General features: G+C 44.3%; 1 protein-coding gene across 2 annotated transcripts in view; it reads left to right on the forward strand.

Moving 5' to 3' along the window:
• The window catches only part of SNAP47 (synaptosome associated protein 47), a 248,036-nt gene that overhangs the window by 163,456 nt on the left and 69,580 nt on the right, over positions 1 to 15,000 (forward strand). For both annotated transcript variants that reach the window (XM_069210977.1, XM_069210978.1), the window contains one exon: positions 8,301 to 8,413. In XM_069210977.1, coding sequence (XP_069067078.1) covers positions 8,301 to 8,413 — 113 coding nt within the window. The remainder of the gene's footprint in view (positions 1 to 8,300; positions 8,414 to 15,000) is intronic.

Here is a 15,000-nt window from a genome sequence, read left to right on the forward strand (position 1 = left end):
CAAGTTATTGTCCTAATGTTTTTACACCAAGTTAAAGATGTGTACTTATTTATTCCTTAAGAATTATTTATTATCTTGTTTTATTTGCTTTTAACGTCATGGATCGAACAAAGTTGATGATGATGATGATGATGATGAATTATTGACCATGTGGTTTAGACAGGGCTTTGGAACAGATTTTTCTTAGATAATACGTGGGTAATCATCTTGTGGTTCTGCTACTGTATCACTAGTGTTAGCCGCAAAGAGCTATTTTTATGCACTTGTCTGGCATTAGTGCCATTTTAACATGAATCTGATAACCATTTTAAGTTATTATATAAGCTTTTTATTACATTGTGCTTGTGTTTTTAATGACTTGACAGTGCCTAAATTTGCCTATATGATTGTGCCGGTTGCAGGCGCCCTTACTAAAGTATGCCACCTAAACTACCAAGAAACTGTACTATTATGTAACATCAACTCAGCACTCTAAATCTTAAATCATGGGCCTGATAGCTTGCACTTATCTTGGTGATGGTACCACCTGGGAAACTTGAATCTGAAACCACCTCATATTGTTTTAAGAGCCTTAAATATTTGTATTATTTTTAACACTATGAAGCAGATGTTTAGAAACCTTGGCATCTAAATGTTAAGTTATGTATCGGGAACAATGGTGGACTATGTATAATTTAATGTGTAACTTTTATGACCCATGGTCGAATAAAGTATATATATAAGACAAACCCTCCTGGTGTATCCAAACTGTGGATCACCACTGTCAACCCGAGAGTGTCTACTGATTGGTGCTTTTTGCATTAACTCTTTGAAAATTAATATGTCCAGTGCTCAGTATTGGATTTTTGTTGTTTTGGTGTAATTTTACTCGTGAAATTTTCTCTATTTTGCTAAATTGGTTTCTGGGATTTTTATTGTTTTGTGTTTAACTTTTTAACTGTTTGATTACTGCAAAATACTTTACAGTTTTTTTTTTTAGAAGTAAAGCTGATCTGTTCTATGCTATTTTAGAAGGGAGTTGAGCCAAGGTTTAAATTATTGAAACTTTTTTTCATTAACCCTTTCTTGCCCTGGGAGACACAGAAGCTTCCCTGTCACACCCCCGCCCCCCACCCGCCCCCCACCCGCCCCTTTGTGACTTCAGCGCGCCGCGAGGCGCGCTGACGTTACAAATTTGTTTTCCCCATCGAAGCAGGAAGCAGCCTTGCGGCCGCTTCCTGCTTCAATGGGGAAAACGGCCTTCCCCACGTTCGGGAAGGCTCGTAAGAAAGGGGAGAGCTGTGCTGTGCTGCTATCGTGGGCCAGGAAACAGTTTCAGAAGACCTCGTAAGAAAGGGGAGAGTCTCTAGATGCCAGGGATTTCACTTGGGGGGGGTCGGCCCCCTCAGAAAACGGGCAGCCCCCTCTCCCCCGGGGCATATTTTTTTTTAAAAAAAGGTAGGTGCCCCCTATAATAAAAAAAATAAAAGGACTGGGGGTTGCCCGTGGGCAGGGCGACCCCCTGTGGGGGCAATATGTTTTTTAGATGTTGTAGGGTATCCCTGGGGGCCATTTTGGCCCCCAAGGAAACCATACAATAACTAAAAAAAATAGATCTATATATATAGATCTATATATATAGATATATCTATCTACATGGATATATCTATAGATATATCTATGTAGATAGATATATATATATAGAGATAGATCTATATATATCAATCAATCAATCAAAGAGATTTATAAAGCGTGCTACTCACCCGTGAGGGTCTCAAGGTGCTGGGGGGACGGGACGGGGGGAGGGAAAGGGGCTGGGAGGTTCACTGTTCAAAAAGCCAGGTTTTGAGGCCCTTCCTGAAAAGAAGTAGGTTTTGGGTCTTGCGAAGGTGGGTTGGGAGGGCGTTCCAGGTTTTGGGTGCAAAATAGGAGAAGGATCTGCCCCCGGTGGTGGTGTGTTTGATGCGGGGGACAGAGGCGAGAGAGAGGTCAGCTGAGCGGAGGTTTCGTGTGGGGGTGTGGAAGGTGACTCTCGTTGAGGTAGGCAGGGCCTGTGTTGTGGAGTGATTTGTGTGCGAGGATGAAGATCTTGAAGGTGATCCTTTTGTCAATGGGGAGCCAGTGGAGGGATTTGAGGTGTGGAGAGATGTGTTCGTGTCGGGGGAGGTCGAGGATGAGTCGTGCTGCTGAGTTCTGGATGCGTATAGTTTGCGCTTGAGTTTTAGAGTGGTGCCGGCGTAGAGGGCGTTTCCATAATCAAGTCTGCTGCTGATGAGTGCGTGAGTGACAGTTTTTCTGGTCTCTGTGGGGATCCATTTGAATGTTTTTTTTCAGTATACGGAGTGTGTTGAAGCATGAAGAGGTGAGAGCGTTGATTTGTTGGGTCATCGAGAGGGAGGAGTCTAGGATGATGCCGAGGTTGCGTGCGTGGTTGGCGGGGTGGGTGCAGGGCCTAGCTTGGTGGGCCACCATGAGGGTTCCCAGGTATTTTAGTGTGGGCCAAAGAGGATTATTTTGGTTTTGCTTGAGTTGAGTTTCAGGTGGTTGGCTGTCATATATAAATATCACTTTTGTCAATATGTGTGTGGTTTCCCTGGGGGGGAAAAGGGTCAGACTTGTTTAGTGGCAGTTTTAGTGCCATATAGAAGCGCAGAAGGTTTATATGCCTACTGCAAAGAGCAAATCTGTATTTTATGTAAATAGCTGAGTGCATTAGTAAAGTCAGCCATTACCTACGCTATAATACCAATGAAATGTATGGGCGGGGTGGAGGGCGGCTATGGAGAGATGAAGGGCACTTTTGCTGGGTGGTAATGAGGGAATCCGAAGAGGAGGGAGTGGGAGCACCAATAATGATTGTTGGACTGGGCGCAGGAGGTGCTAAAGACTGTGACGAATGGTATGTGACAAGGTGTTTTTTGAGTGTCTTGAAAGAACGTGCTGATTGAGGGAAGAAGCGCAGGTAAGGTGGCCTCTACTGTTGCACGTATCTCACACACACCATCGATTTTGTGACTGTCTACGTAAGCTAGTGTTTTAGAGCAACAGTTTAGTCAGTAGCAGAGATGGCATCTTGATGGATGACTGCTGCCTGCACTCGGGTTATAGAGGACCGCTCTGACATAGGATCCGAGACTGAGACATCAGATACTGAGACAGCAAGAGGGATAGGACAATGGCGCAGACTCAGGGAGTTATTTTTCAGTCGGAGGAGTCCCATTCGATAACTCCTCTTCCAGTACATTATGAGAGAGGTGATGAGGACAGCCCTGCTGTCCCTTCGCAAGCTGTTTGTGCAACTGGGTAATAGTGGGTTAGCCCAACCCAGAGAACAGGTGAATGCGGCGGCAAGCAGAGAGAGAGAGAGTGCTCTCTTGGGAGCTCCCCAATTTAGTTCAGCCCCAAATTCCACCACCCAAATCGTATTGTGGAGACATCAAAATTATCTATGGCGAAACCAACTGGTTTTGGAAGGCAGGCACCTGTGTTTTTGGTCCTGGGTTCGGCGGCCATATAGAGAAACACACACTAGACATTCAGGGGAGTCCACAGAGGTGTGACTTGTGTGGATTCCTCAAAGTTTTCTTACCCAGAATACCCTGCAAAGCTGAAATGTTGAATAAAAACTCTATTTTTCTCGCATTTCTGTCACACAAACTACAGGAATATGCTGGGATCCACAAAATTCCTACCACCCAGTGACTCCTCACCTGTCCTGATAAAAACACTACCCCACTTGAGTGCCTACACCTAGTGCCTGCGTCAGGAATGGATCACCCCAGGGTCAACTGCTGCCTCATGTAAGGACCAACATTGACCGTTGTGTGTTCTATTCCTGTCGCGGGCACCAGGCCTACCCACACAAGTGAGGTATAATTTTTATCGGGAGACTTGGGAGAACGCTGGGTGGAAGGAAATTTGTGGCTCCTCTCAGATTCCAGAACTTTCTATCACCGAAATGTGAGGAAAACGTGTTATTTTAGCCACATTTTGAGGTTTGCAAAGGATTCTGGGTAACAGAACCTGGTCAGAGCCCCACAAGTCACCTCATCTTGGATTCCCCAGGGTTTCTAGTTTTCAAAAATGCGCTGGTTTGCTAGATTTCCCCAGGTGCCGGCTGAGCTAGAGGCCAAAATCCACAGGTAGCCACTGTTTTCTATGAAAAAATGTGATGTGTCCACGTTGTGTTTTGGGGTATTTCCTGTTGCGGTTGCTAGGCCTAGCCACACAAGTGAGGTATCATTTTTATTGGGAGACTTGGGGGAACTCTGGGTGGAATGAAATTTGTGGCTCCTCTCAGATTCCAGAACTTTCTGTCACCGAAATGTGAGGAAAACTTGTTTTTTTAGCCACTTTTTGAGGTTTGCAAAGGATTCTGGGTAACAGAACCTGGTCAGAGCCCCACAAGTCACCCCATCTTGGATTCCCCTAGGTCGCTAGTTTTCATAAATGCACAGGTTTGGTAGGTTTCCCTAGGTGCCGGCTGAGCTAGAGGCCAAAATGTACAGGCAGGCACTTTGGAAAAAACAGCTGTGTTTTCTGTCAAAAAATGGGATGTGTCCACGTTGTGTTTTGGGGCATTTCCTGTCGCGGGCGCTAGGCCTACCCACACAAGTGAGGTATCATTTTTATCGGGAGACTTAGGGGAACGCTGGGTGGAAGGAAATTTGTGGCTCCTCTCAGATTCCAGAACTTTCTGTCACCGAAATGTGAGGAAAACTTGTTTTTTTAGCCACTTTTTGAGGTTTGCAAAGGATTCTAGGTAACAGAACCTGGTCAGAGCCCCACAAGTCACCCCATCTTGGATTCCCCTAGGTCTCTAGTTTTCAACAATGCACAGGTTTGGTAGGTTCCCTAGGTGCCGACTGAGCTAGAGGCCAAAATGTACAAGCACGCACTTTGCAAAAAACAGCTGTGTTTTCTGTCAAAAAATGGGATGTGTCCACGTTGTGTTTTGGGGCATTTCCTGTCACGGGCGCTAGGCCTACCCACACAAGTGAGGTATCATTTTTATCAAGAGACTTGGGGGAACGCTGGGTGGAAGGAAATTTGTGGCTCCTCTCAGATTCCAGAACTTTCTGTCACCGAAATGAGAGGAAAACTTGTTTTTTTAGCCACTTTTTGAGGTTTGCAAAGGATTCTGGGTAACAGAACCTGGTCAGAGCCCCACAAGTCACCCCATCTTGGATTCCCCTAGGTTGCTAGTTTTCATAAATGCACAGGTTTGGTAGGTTTCCCTAGGTGCCGGCTGAGCTAGAGGCCAAAATGTACAGGCAGGCACTTTGGAAAAAACAGCTGTGTTTTCTGTCAAAAAATGGGATGTGTCCACGTTGTGTTTTGGGGCATTTCCTGTCGCGGGCGCTAGGCCTACCCACACAAGTGAGGTATCATTTTTATCGGGAGACTTGGGGGAACGCTGGGTGGAAGGAAATTTGTGGCTCCTCTCAGATTCCAGAACTTTCTGTCACCGAAATGTGAGGAAAACTTGTTTTTTTAGCCACTTTTTGAGGTTTGCAAAGGATTCTAGGTAACAGAACCTGGTCAGAGCCCCACAAGTCACCCCATCTTGGATTCCCCTAGGTCTCTAGTTTTTAACAATGCACAGGTTTGGTAGGTTCCCCTAGGTGCTGACTGAGCTAGAGGCCAAAATGTACAGGCACGCACTTTGCAAAAAACAGCTGTGTTTTCTGTCAAAAAATGGGATGTGTCCACGTTGTGTTTTGGGGCATTTCCTGTCACGGGCGCTAGGCCTACCCACAAAAGTGAGGTATAATTTTTATCGGGAGACTTGGGGGAACTCAGGGTGGAATGAAATTTGTGGCTCCTCTCAGATTCCAGAACTTTCTGTCACCGAAATGAGAGGAAAACGTGTTTTTATAGCCACGTTTTGAGGTTTGCAAAGGATTCTGGGTAACAGAACCTGGTCAGAGCCCCACAAGTCACCCCATCTTGGATTCCCCTAGGTCTCTAGTTTTCAAAAATGCATAGGGTTGGTAGGTTTCCCTAGGTGCCGGCTGAGCTAGAGGCCAAAATCCACAGCTAGGCACTTTGCAAAAAACAGCTCTCTTTTCTGTCAAAAAAATGGGATGTGTCCACGTTGTGTTTTGGGGCATTTCCTGTTGCGGGCACTAGGCCTACCCACACACGTGAGGTATCATTTTTATTGGGAGACTTGGGGGAACATAGAATAGCAAAACAAGTGTTATTGCCCCTTTTCTTTCTCTACATTTTTTCCTTCCAAATATAAGAGAGTGTGTAAAAAAGACGTCTATTTGAGAAATGCCCTGCAATTCACATGCTAGTATGGGCACCCCGGAATTCAGAGATGTGCAAATAACCACTGCTCCTCAAACCTTATCTTGAACCCATTTTGGAAATGCAAAGGTTTTCTTGATACCTATTTTTCACTCTTCATATTTCAGCAAATGAATTGCTGTATACCCAGTATAGAATGAAAACCAACTGCAGGGTGCAGCTCATTTATTGGCTCTCGGTACCTAGGGTTCTTGATGAACCTACAAGCCCTTTATATCCCCGCAACCAGAAGAGTCCAGCAGACAAAACGGTATATTGCTTTCAGAAATCTGACATCGCAGGAAAAAGTTACAGAATAAAACATAAAGAAAAATGGCTGTTGTTTTCAGCTCAATTTCAATATTTTTTTATTTCAGCTGTTATTTTCTGTAGGAAAACCTTGTAGGATCTACACAAATGACCCCTTGCTGAATCCAGAATTTTGTCTAGTTTTCAGAAATGTTTAGCTTTCCGGGATCCAGCATTGGTTTCACACCCATTCCTGTCACTAACTGGAAGGAGACTGAAAGCACCAAAATAGTAAAAATGGGGTATGTCCCAGTAAAATGCCAAATTTGTGTTGAAAAATTTGGTTTTCTGATTCAAGTCTGCCCGTTCCTGAAAGGTGAGAAGATAGTGATTTCAGCACCAGAAACCCTTTGTTGATGGCATTTTCAGGTAAAAAACCACAAGCCTTCTTCGGCAGCCCTTTTTTCCCATTTTTTTGGAAAAAAAGAAATTTTCACTGTATTTTGGCTATTTTCTTGGTCTCCTCCAGGGGAAACCACAAACTCTGGGTACCACTAGAATCCCTAGGATGTTGGAAAAAAAGGACGCAAATTTGGCGTGGATAGCTTATGTGGACAAAAAGTTATGAAGGCCTAAGCGCAAACTACACCAAATAGCCAAAAAATGGCTCAGCACTGGGGGGGAAGGCCCAACAGCTAAGAGGTTAATTTAACCGTGTTTTACCTTAGCGCATTTGTGGCCTTATTCCTTGTGGAGGTCTCCCATCCAAACCAATTAGTAATCATGTTTTTTTACAGCAATTCACTAAAGTTTTGAATAATGTCTACCAAGCTGAGAAAAATGTTGTTTGACAAGAGTAGCATGCAGTGAAAAATTACTTGATTTGGCCTTTCTTTCATTACTGCTTTTATTGTAAGAAATGTAATGTAAGCCAGAACCTGTTTCTAAACATATTTAACATTGTTTGGCATTGATGATTAAATATTGTCCATGAGCACCGCAAATGCTTTATTTGTTGTCACTGTGGAGCCTGAGCTCCTGGAAAGGACCATACATATTTCAGTACAGCGCATTCCAATTGCAGATGAACCAGAGGGAGCATGCCCTCTGTTTCTTAGAGTCTCTTTAAATTGCTGGATGCTCCTTTAATAGTATCGCTTCCAGAGGATGTCTCCTCCATGTGAAGGCATAGCTTTCCACCGGTAACACTGTGTTAAAAAGGCAGGGTAAGCTCAACTCTCTGCCCCCTGTCCAGAGAAGCAACATGGATTCTCCACCTTAAGAAAGTATACACACTTTCCCTGCTCAGCTCCATGGTGGAAGAGCACAATATTAGAATGTTTAAATGAAGATTGTCTTACTTGGAGCTCGTTTTCAAGTCAAATAATATAAATGACATGTAAATATAGGTCTGCACACTCATATTTTAGTGTAGTTAGTTTTCCTAGCATTTTTCCAGGCTTTTTGTCACACTGCCCTCTACCACATTTCACCCCTTCTCCCAAGGGGAATATTTCCAGGGCTCGACCAACCATCCCTCCATCTCTCCCATACCACAAATTCTGCTGACGTAGGTCTTTTATTTCTACAAAGGCAACTGTCACTTTTCCCCTTTAAAACTTAAAGAAAATAGATCTAGCTTAGCAGTTGTGAACAATGTGAATGAACATTAGGAGTTCTTACTGTCTTAACACATTGATTTATATTTGAAAGACTTTGATTCATGTTTTAGGGGAACTCTTATAATCGATATGTTATTGTTATTTTTTTTTTAATAGCGGCTGGCTTCATTGATGGTATAGTGCATTCCGGACCATCAGCGGAAGGAGGTGAACAAGCGCAGATGCAGGAGCAGACAGTCACAGAACAGGAAACTCATGAGCTGAGAAAGGTATAAATATAGGGATATGCCACCATATTCCTTCTAAAAATGTTTTATTTTCATACAGCAGAACAAAGCATACTGAATGGGAGTTAAAAAATAAAACAATATTTCAAGTGTAGACTCAAATATTTAAAGATAAAAGTACTTACATGAATGATATAAAAGAGCATATCTGCTAATGTAGAGGAAAGGAAAATAATAGCGTGATAAGGAAAGGAATGAATAGAATAGAACGGAGGCAAAGAAAAAGTATAGAGTAGGAGGTTAAGAAAATTATGTAATTTATTACTAGTAAAAAGGAGTAGCAGACAGATTCGCGGTAAAAGTAACCAGAATATATAATCCCTAATTTTGTTCTTAATATCTAAAGCAGAAACAGTATCTTTTCTTTTCTTTGATTATCATATATATGGTTCCACCAATAATAGAAAGATCATTTTGAAGTCTTTCCAAGAAGAAGACACATTAAACCTGGTGCCCACTGATGACCCATGGTACGACTATTGATAGTGAACACCTGCATGACGAGTTTAAGCAGAATGTGGGAGGAGTTAGGGGAGAGGGCAGAACTATTTCCGATGCCACCAGCAGGTATGCCCTTGACGCTGCAGATGCCACTGCTCCCTGTAGCAATCCTAGTGTCTCAATCTGGCAGCATGCTTTTCTCCACTTTTTGTTCTTTACGTTTGACGTTCAGCAGCATTTGCTCATCTTTTGATGAGAAATATCTTTTTGGGACCCAGGTTAACCAAATGCTAGAGAAAATGAAAAAAGGTGCTCATACTGCCAAAGCTGTGAGTGCCTCCAAGAAGTCCACCCTAGAGGCTCCTTTCAGAGGCACCAATACAGGGCCGGTTCCAAAACCACCTTTCCCGATCATATCAGAGCACCAGCTGACCGACCAGGAGTACATACACCGAGGCAACTGAAGGGGTGCCTACAAGGGCAATAACGCCAGAGGTAGGGGCAAAGGGGGCCTCTCCTACCAAGCATTGAACCCCCTTCCCCTGATCACTCATTTGACCTTACAGTAGACGGACTCTCTAACTTAACAATGGAATAGTCACTCATAGTTTATTTCGTTTTTGTGTTCTGGCTAAATAGCAAAAAAATCTAATTGAGATTGTATGCCAGTTTGTTACCATCAACGCTTTTTTCACCGAGTTACACCTACCATGTCATTGCATTTTTACGTTTAGTTTCCATTGTATTGTCCCCCAAACTTCCAGAGAATTGTTGCATTATTATAGAATTGCTAGCCCTTGAGCTTCTGCAAGTTATTTATGGGTTTAAGTTCTGATGTTAAAATGTCAAATCTTTCCATACAATATGTCATACAATAAAAAGTAGTTAAATATGCTAATAATTAATCTTTTAAAACATAAGATTAAAAGTACAAGGAAATTGTGCAATATTGCAGTCAACTCACAAGATAAATAAGAACCAAATATATACAAATAATTAAATAGTAGTTATCCACTTTTCACTGAAAGCTCGTCAAATCCTCGCATAGCAAATCTCTTATGCAACGGGCTTCATTTACCATAATTTCAATGAAAAAAGGTAATCAATATCACATATGTTGGATGCTAAAGGCCAGACGTACTTACATATGGGCCTCAAATAGTGGTTTGTAAATTGCTCACTGACCTTTTCTGATTTCTGTGTAGTTTTGTGATGCAGCCCATAAGGAGTGAGGAACATTTCATTGGGTTGAGGCTACAGTTGTGGTTGCGAACTATTGCTAAATCTCGTACTGAATTGCAATTAGGACAGAACACCTTTATTGACCCCTTTCCTAATTGCAATTCGGAATGAGCCTGCATACCTAACTTGCAGATTTGGTTTGTACTTTTGCAAATGTCATTTCGTGGTTGCAAACCCTTAGAATTGTGTGGGAGAATTCTCAGGAAAATATTCCAGCTAAAACTTTTTGGGTAGAAGCCTCACCAACAGGCAAAGTTGTATGAACTCCTCAAACTTTGCAACTTCATGAAGTTCCCAAGTTGTTAACTTTGCTCAGCCCTGCTAGAAGAATTGTAATTTTGCACTCACACTACTTGTCTCACTGCCTGGCAGTAATTGCTATTTGGCTGAAATAACTGTTCACACAAACAACTTAATGATAGTCGTAGACCTATATTTATTAGTTGCCCTGATGTAACCATATCAAAATCACTGCTGTAACTACATTTATTATAACTTGTAAAAGATCAGTCTTATATTGATTGTCCCCCTTTAGATGTCTATTTGGCTCAAGAGGATGAGGGCATAGTTATTTAGAATGGCTTTCTGATGAGTTTGTTATATCATTGAGCCATATGCTTGGGTTTTCTTTTCAATAAAGATGAATTAGTGCTGCTGCTGGGTAAATCGTAGAGTCACAACTGGAAAAGAGCGGTCACAGGCGGGCATCTGGGCATGTCAAATATCAAAATCCATTGTTTATTTGAAAGCCCGTGTTTAAAGATTTTTAAGGGGGCTTGAACTGTATGCCTTGGTCCTCCTGGCTCGGTGTCAAACACCAAGGTAAGGAGAGGTTAGAAGATTCTGCTGGCAGTTTTTTCCTCTAAGAATGCATTCTTGTTCTGGGTTTCCTTGGTCATCAATTAATATTTCCCTAGGTTCTTGTTGGTATTGCATAGAACTATAGGCTGTACCTCTGATGACCTTGATGGGGGTTCGAAGCTCCATACTCGCTGTATCAACCTCAGGAAATTTGCATGTTTTACTACTAAAAACTTAGGACTTCATTACAAGATTGCCGGGTGGCGGAGGTCGCCCGCCAAGCTCATACAGCCACCTGACCGCCAGTGAGCCCAGAACACAGCCGGCCCTTTTACAAGTTCACTGCAGGGCCAGTGGGCGGACACAACGTTTCCGCCTGCCGTCCCTGCGGTGAACAGAGCCTTAACATTGACTGGCTCATAATCGAGCCGGCAGCAATATGGCGAAGCGGCGGGTGCAGCAGCACTAACTGCGCTTTCCACTGCCTGAATTTGGGCAGTGGAAAGCACAACAGGGCTGTCCATGGGGGCCCCTGCACTGCCCATAACAAGTGCAGATTGCCGCCAGGCTATCAATTGGCGGCAACCTGGCGGTGTCGGCATTTGTGGTGGTCGGACCACCACGACCCAGGCGGTCTGACCGCCATCGTGGGTCTGGCAGTCTTAAGACCGCCAGACTCGTAATGAGGGCCTAAATCTCACTAAGAAAGAGATCAGACCTGCAGGTCAGATTTGTTTGGACAACAGCCTGACTATGCTGACTAGGAACATATCCCAATTTGTTTATTCCAGTTAACTGTTTCCTGACTTGTATATAGGGCCAAACAACATTTTAATGGAATGGGTTGGGAGCAACCTTCTGTTTGTATCATCTTTTTCCATACAACAACTGCATGTCCCTAATTTGTTTCAATTTCAATGCATAGTCATGTATGACACATCTGTATCTAGTGTCATTTAGGGTAATGTAACTGATGCCCAAAACCGTTATTGATAAGAAAGTTATGATAATGAAATCTTTAACAAAGCTTTTGCTTGTCAGTGTATCAAATCTCCGTGAATATTATGGGTTGTTTTTCCCTTATTGGCTACCTGAGGACAATCGTCTCTCGAAAATAATTTCACTGACTTGTTTAACTCATTAATAGATCACAGTGTCCAAAACCTGTCTATAGCCAAGCTTTATGTATGGGGTGATCAATTTATGACCATAAGATATAATCTTTTATAGCGCTGGCCCAAATTCGCCCACCCATGTTAGAGGACCTATTTCAGGCGGGATATTAAGTAAGATACCGACATACTCCTTACCAACAATATTGACTTTGGTGGTAGCCTGGCCAAATGCCCTGCACTCCCCAACTCAGGACAGTGTGTTAAGGTGTTTAAAGTATTAGCTAAACTTTATTCTGATAATATCACATCCATCACTGAAATATGGGCTCTGCTTAGGGAATCAATCATCAAATACAAAGCTCAATGTTCTCATTATGGGTGCATAATGATATTTAGAGTCACTGGAAAGCTAATATCAGGTAGTTTCCCTTCCCCCTGACACCATGCTTGTTCCTGCCCACACACTACTAGCGGAGCGTGTGTCATGGGAAGCGGTTGTGACTGCCTTTTGCCACATTAATCACCAGGAATTCCAGGGATTCTGGACCACTTCAGCTGCTGCTGCCTTGACATAGTCATGGAGCCGTGGAGTGGAGTGGAATTTGCATTTGGATTTCGCTCTTGGCTCATCTGGGTTAATTGGTGCGAAGCTGCGGTGTGGGTGTGGTGCTGAGACGGAAGTTGATTGAAGGGGCCCTTTGATTCCATCCGGCTAATTATCTGGGCTGACCGGGCTGACTTGATTGGACTTTCTTTGGATTCCCTCATCCCATCACGACGTTGGTAGTTGTGCTGTACTTCTGTGCTGTTTCTGAGCACCGTCACTGTACCTGGTGCGCTTGCTGAGGTGGGTGGATCAGGTGTACGGCACGGCTGTCAGGACAGGGGTGGGGGGGCAGTGGCTGGAGTGCTGCAATTGGCCTTGCCTGGCCATCCCGCTTTCGGCCTCCATTGCCCTAGCGGTCCCTGGCAGTCTCTTTACTCTTTGACCATGCCCAAGCCTAAGTCTGTCAATAGCGAGGCAATAATTAACTGCAATGAATTACAAGCTACTGAGCGAGAACCAGCGAGGTCAGTCACTATTTACCAATTCTTGGCCCCTGGCCTGTGCAGGTGGAGGCAGTGGCTCAGCAAGACAAGGGGGAGGAAATAGGGGGAGAAGGTAAGTGGCCAGAGGAGGGGCTGATGTTGGTGATGTGCTGTGCTGTAATGTTGAGGCCATAACCACCGCTGGAAGGGTTTTGCTGAGTGAATTTGCTGTTACAGAGCATCAAGCGCTACTGAGCGCCAGGACAAGGAGGCAGTCTCACTTGCCTCGAGGTTGGCTTGATGTTGATGTAGCGCCCACTGTCTGTAGCACTCATTTGATTTGTGTGATGTTCGCCAATTCCTGGGGGAAGAGGCTGTGCTGGTCTAGGCTGGGTCAAGTTCACCATGTGGCCAGTCCTGTACAGTAGACCCCGAGGATTCCTGAATAGTTCCCATACCCCTCTCACTACCAATCAGAATGTACCTCTACAAATATTAAACAACAATGAAAAAAAAATTCCCCAAGCTTGGGGATGGTGTGAAATTAACTTTCATGAGGCCCTGTCAATACATCTACGACCAGAAATGTCCAAAATTCTGAATTATACAATTAAAATTCAACACAAACGGATGGAATTGTTTACTACGAATCACCAAGGGATACATCTGCCAGTTCTCCATCACCTACTTCTACTCCAGTATTTGCACACTGTGAACGGGTCTCCGAGACCACGTCCCCGCCTACAAAGCACCGGAACACCTCGGACGAACCCGTCACGTCATTTCCGCGTTTCCATGGTAAGATGGGAACGCTACGGGACGCAACAGGCACGGACTTCCGGGACCAGGAGTCAAAATCGACGACGGACTACCAGAAGGAGGAGGAGAACGCCACGGAGCAAAGAGAAGTAGACGGAGAGAGGAGTCCGGAGGAAAAGGACAAGAGACGAGCCGTTTCAGGAGGAGAGAAGACAGAGACCAATCCCAGCGAGGCTCTGGAACACAGAAGCCGAGGATGGGTCGTGGCTAGCAAAGGTACGGTCCCTCCTGGGGACACGGGAGCTTTCAGTAAAAGGGGCACCGGGGAAGGGACTAGGGGAGGTGGGAGAGGGAGAAGGGAGGGCGGCACGACCCAAGTAAGGAAAAGTATTTGTTCACCACTCACGGGGAGCACAATGCTCTATTTTAGGCACCGCTAATAAATTACTTTTCCACATAGGCACTGTGGCGTACCCTCACTCTCTAGTCCCCTGTACCACCCTTCCCCTCCAATACCCTACACCAAAACCCCAGAACTAGCCCACCACTTACCTTTGCGTGTTTTCTGTTTCTTTTCCCGGTACCCAATACTGGAGCCTCCAGAACCCACCAACCTAGGAGAGAGGAAAATAAAGAAATAAGAACGCGCCACCGCTAATGAAGAGCTGAACAAGAATCCAAGCAGAAATAGACATTATACTAGACTGTAGTCACCCAGAGTAAAAGAAGATTAAAATATCACGTTACTTACCTCATTTCACAGTCTCAGCCTTGTTTGTACTGCCATAGCCTGTCACAGTGGTGTCAGAAGTGGGATCCTTTCCCCCCCCAAAGGCTGATTGGCGGTGTAGACAATGAGTGACAAACCCACCCTCAAGGACATGATTAAACAGCTGGCGGAAGGCCAGCGCCATTTACAACTAGTATGGGAAGCACATCAACGGGAGGCTAAGGAGGACAAGGAGGCCTTACAATCAGCCCTAAAAAGCCAAGCTACTGTCTTGGCAAACAACCAACTTGTACATGAAACTGCGCTGCAGAAGTTAACAGATACAATAGCTGCCAGTAAAGTGCACCCCAATGTCCCTAGTTCCGTTTTACAAAAATTCCAGAAGGGGGAAGATCCGGACTCCTTCTTTACCAACTTTGAACGCGTAGCTTCCTCCGCCCAATGGCCTGAGG

Source organism: Pleurodeles waltl, chromosome 10 (assembly GCF_031143425.1).
Source record: "Pleurodeles waltl isolate 20211129_DDA chromosome 10, aPleWal1.hap1.20221129, whole genome shotgun sequence".
NCBI lineage: Eukaryota > Metazoa > Chordata > Amphibia > Caudata > Salamandridae > Pleurodeles > Pleurodeles waltl.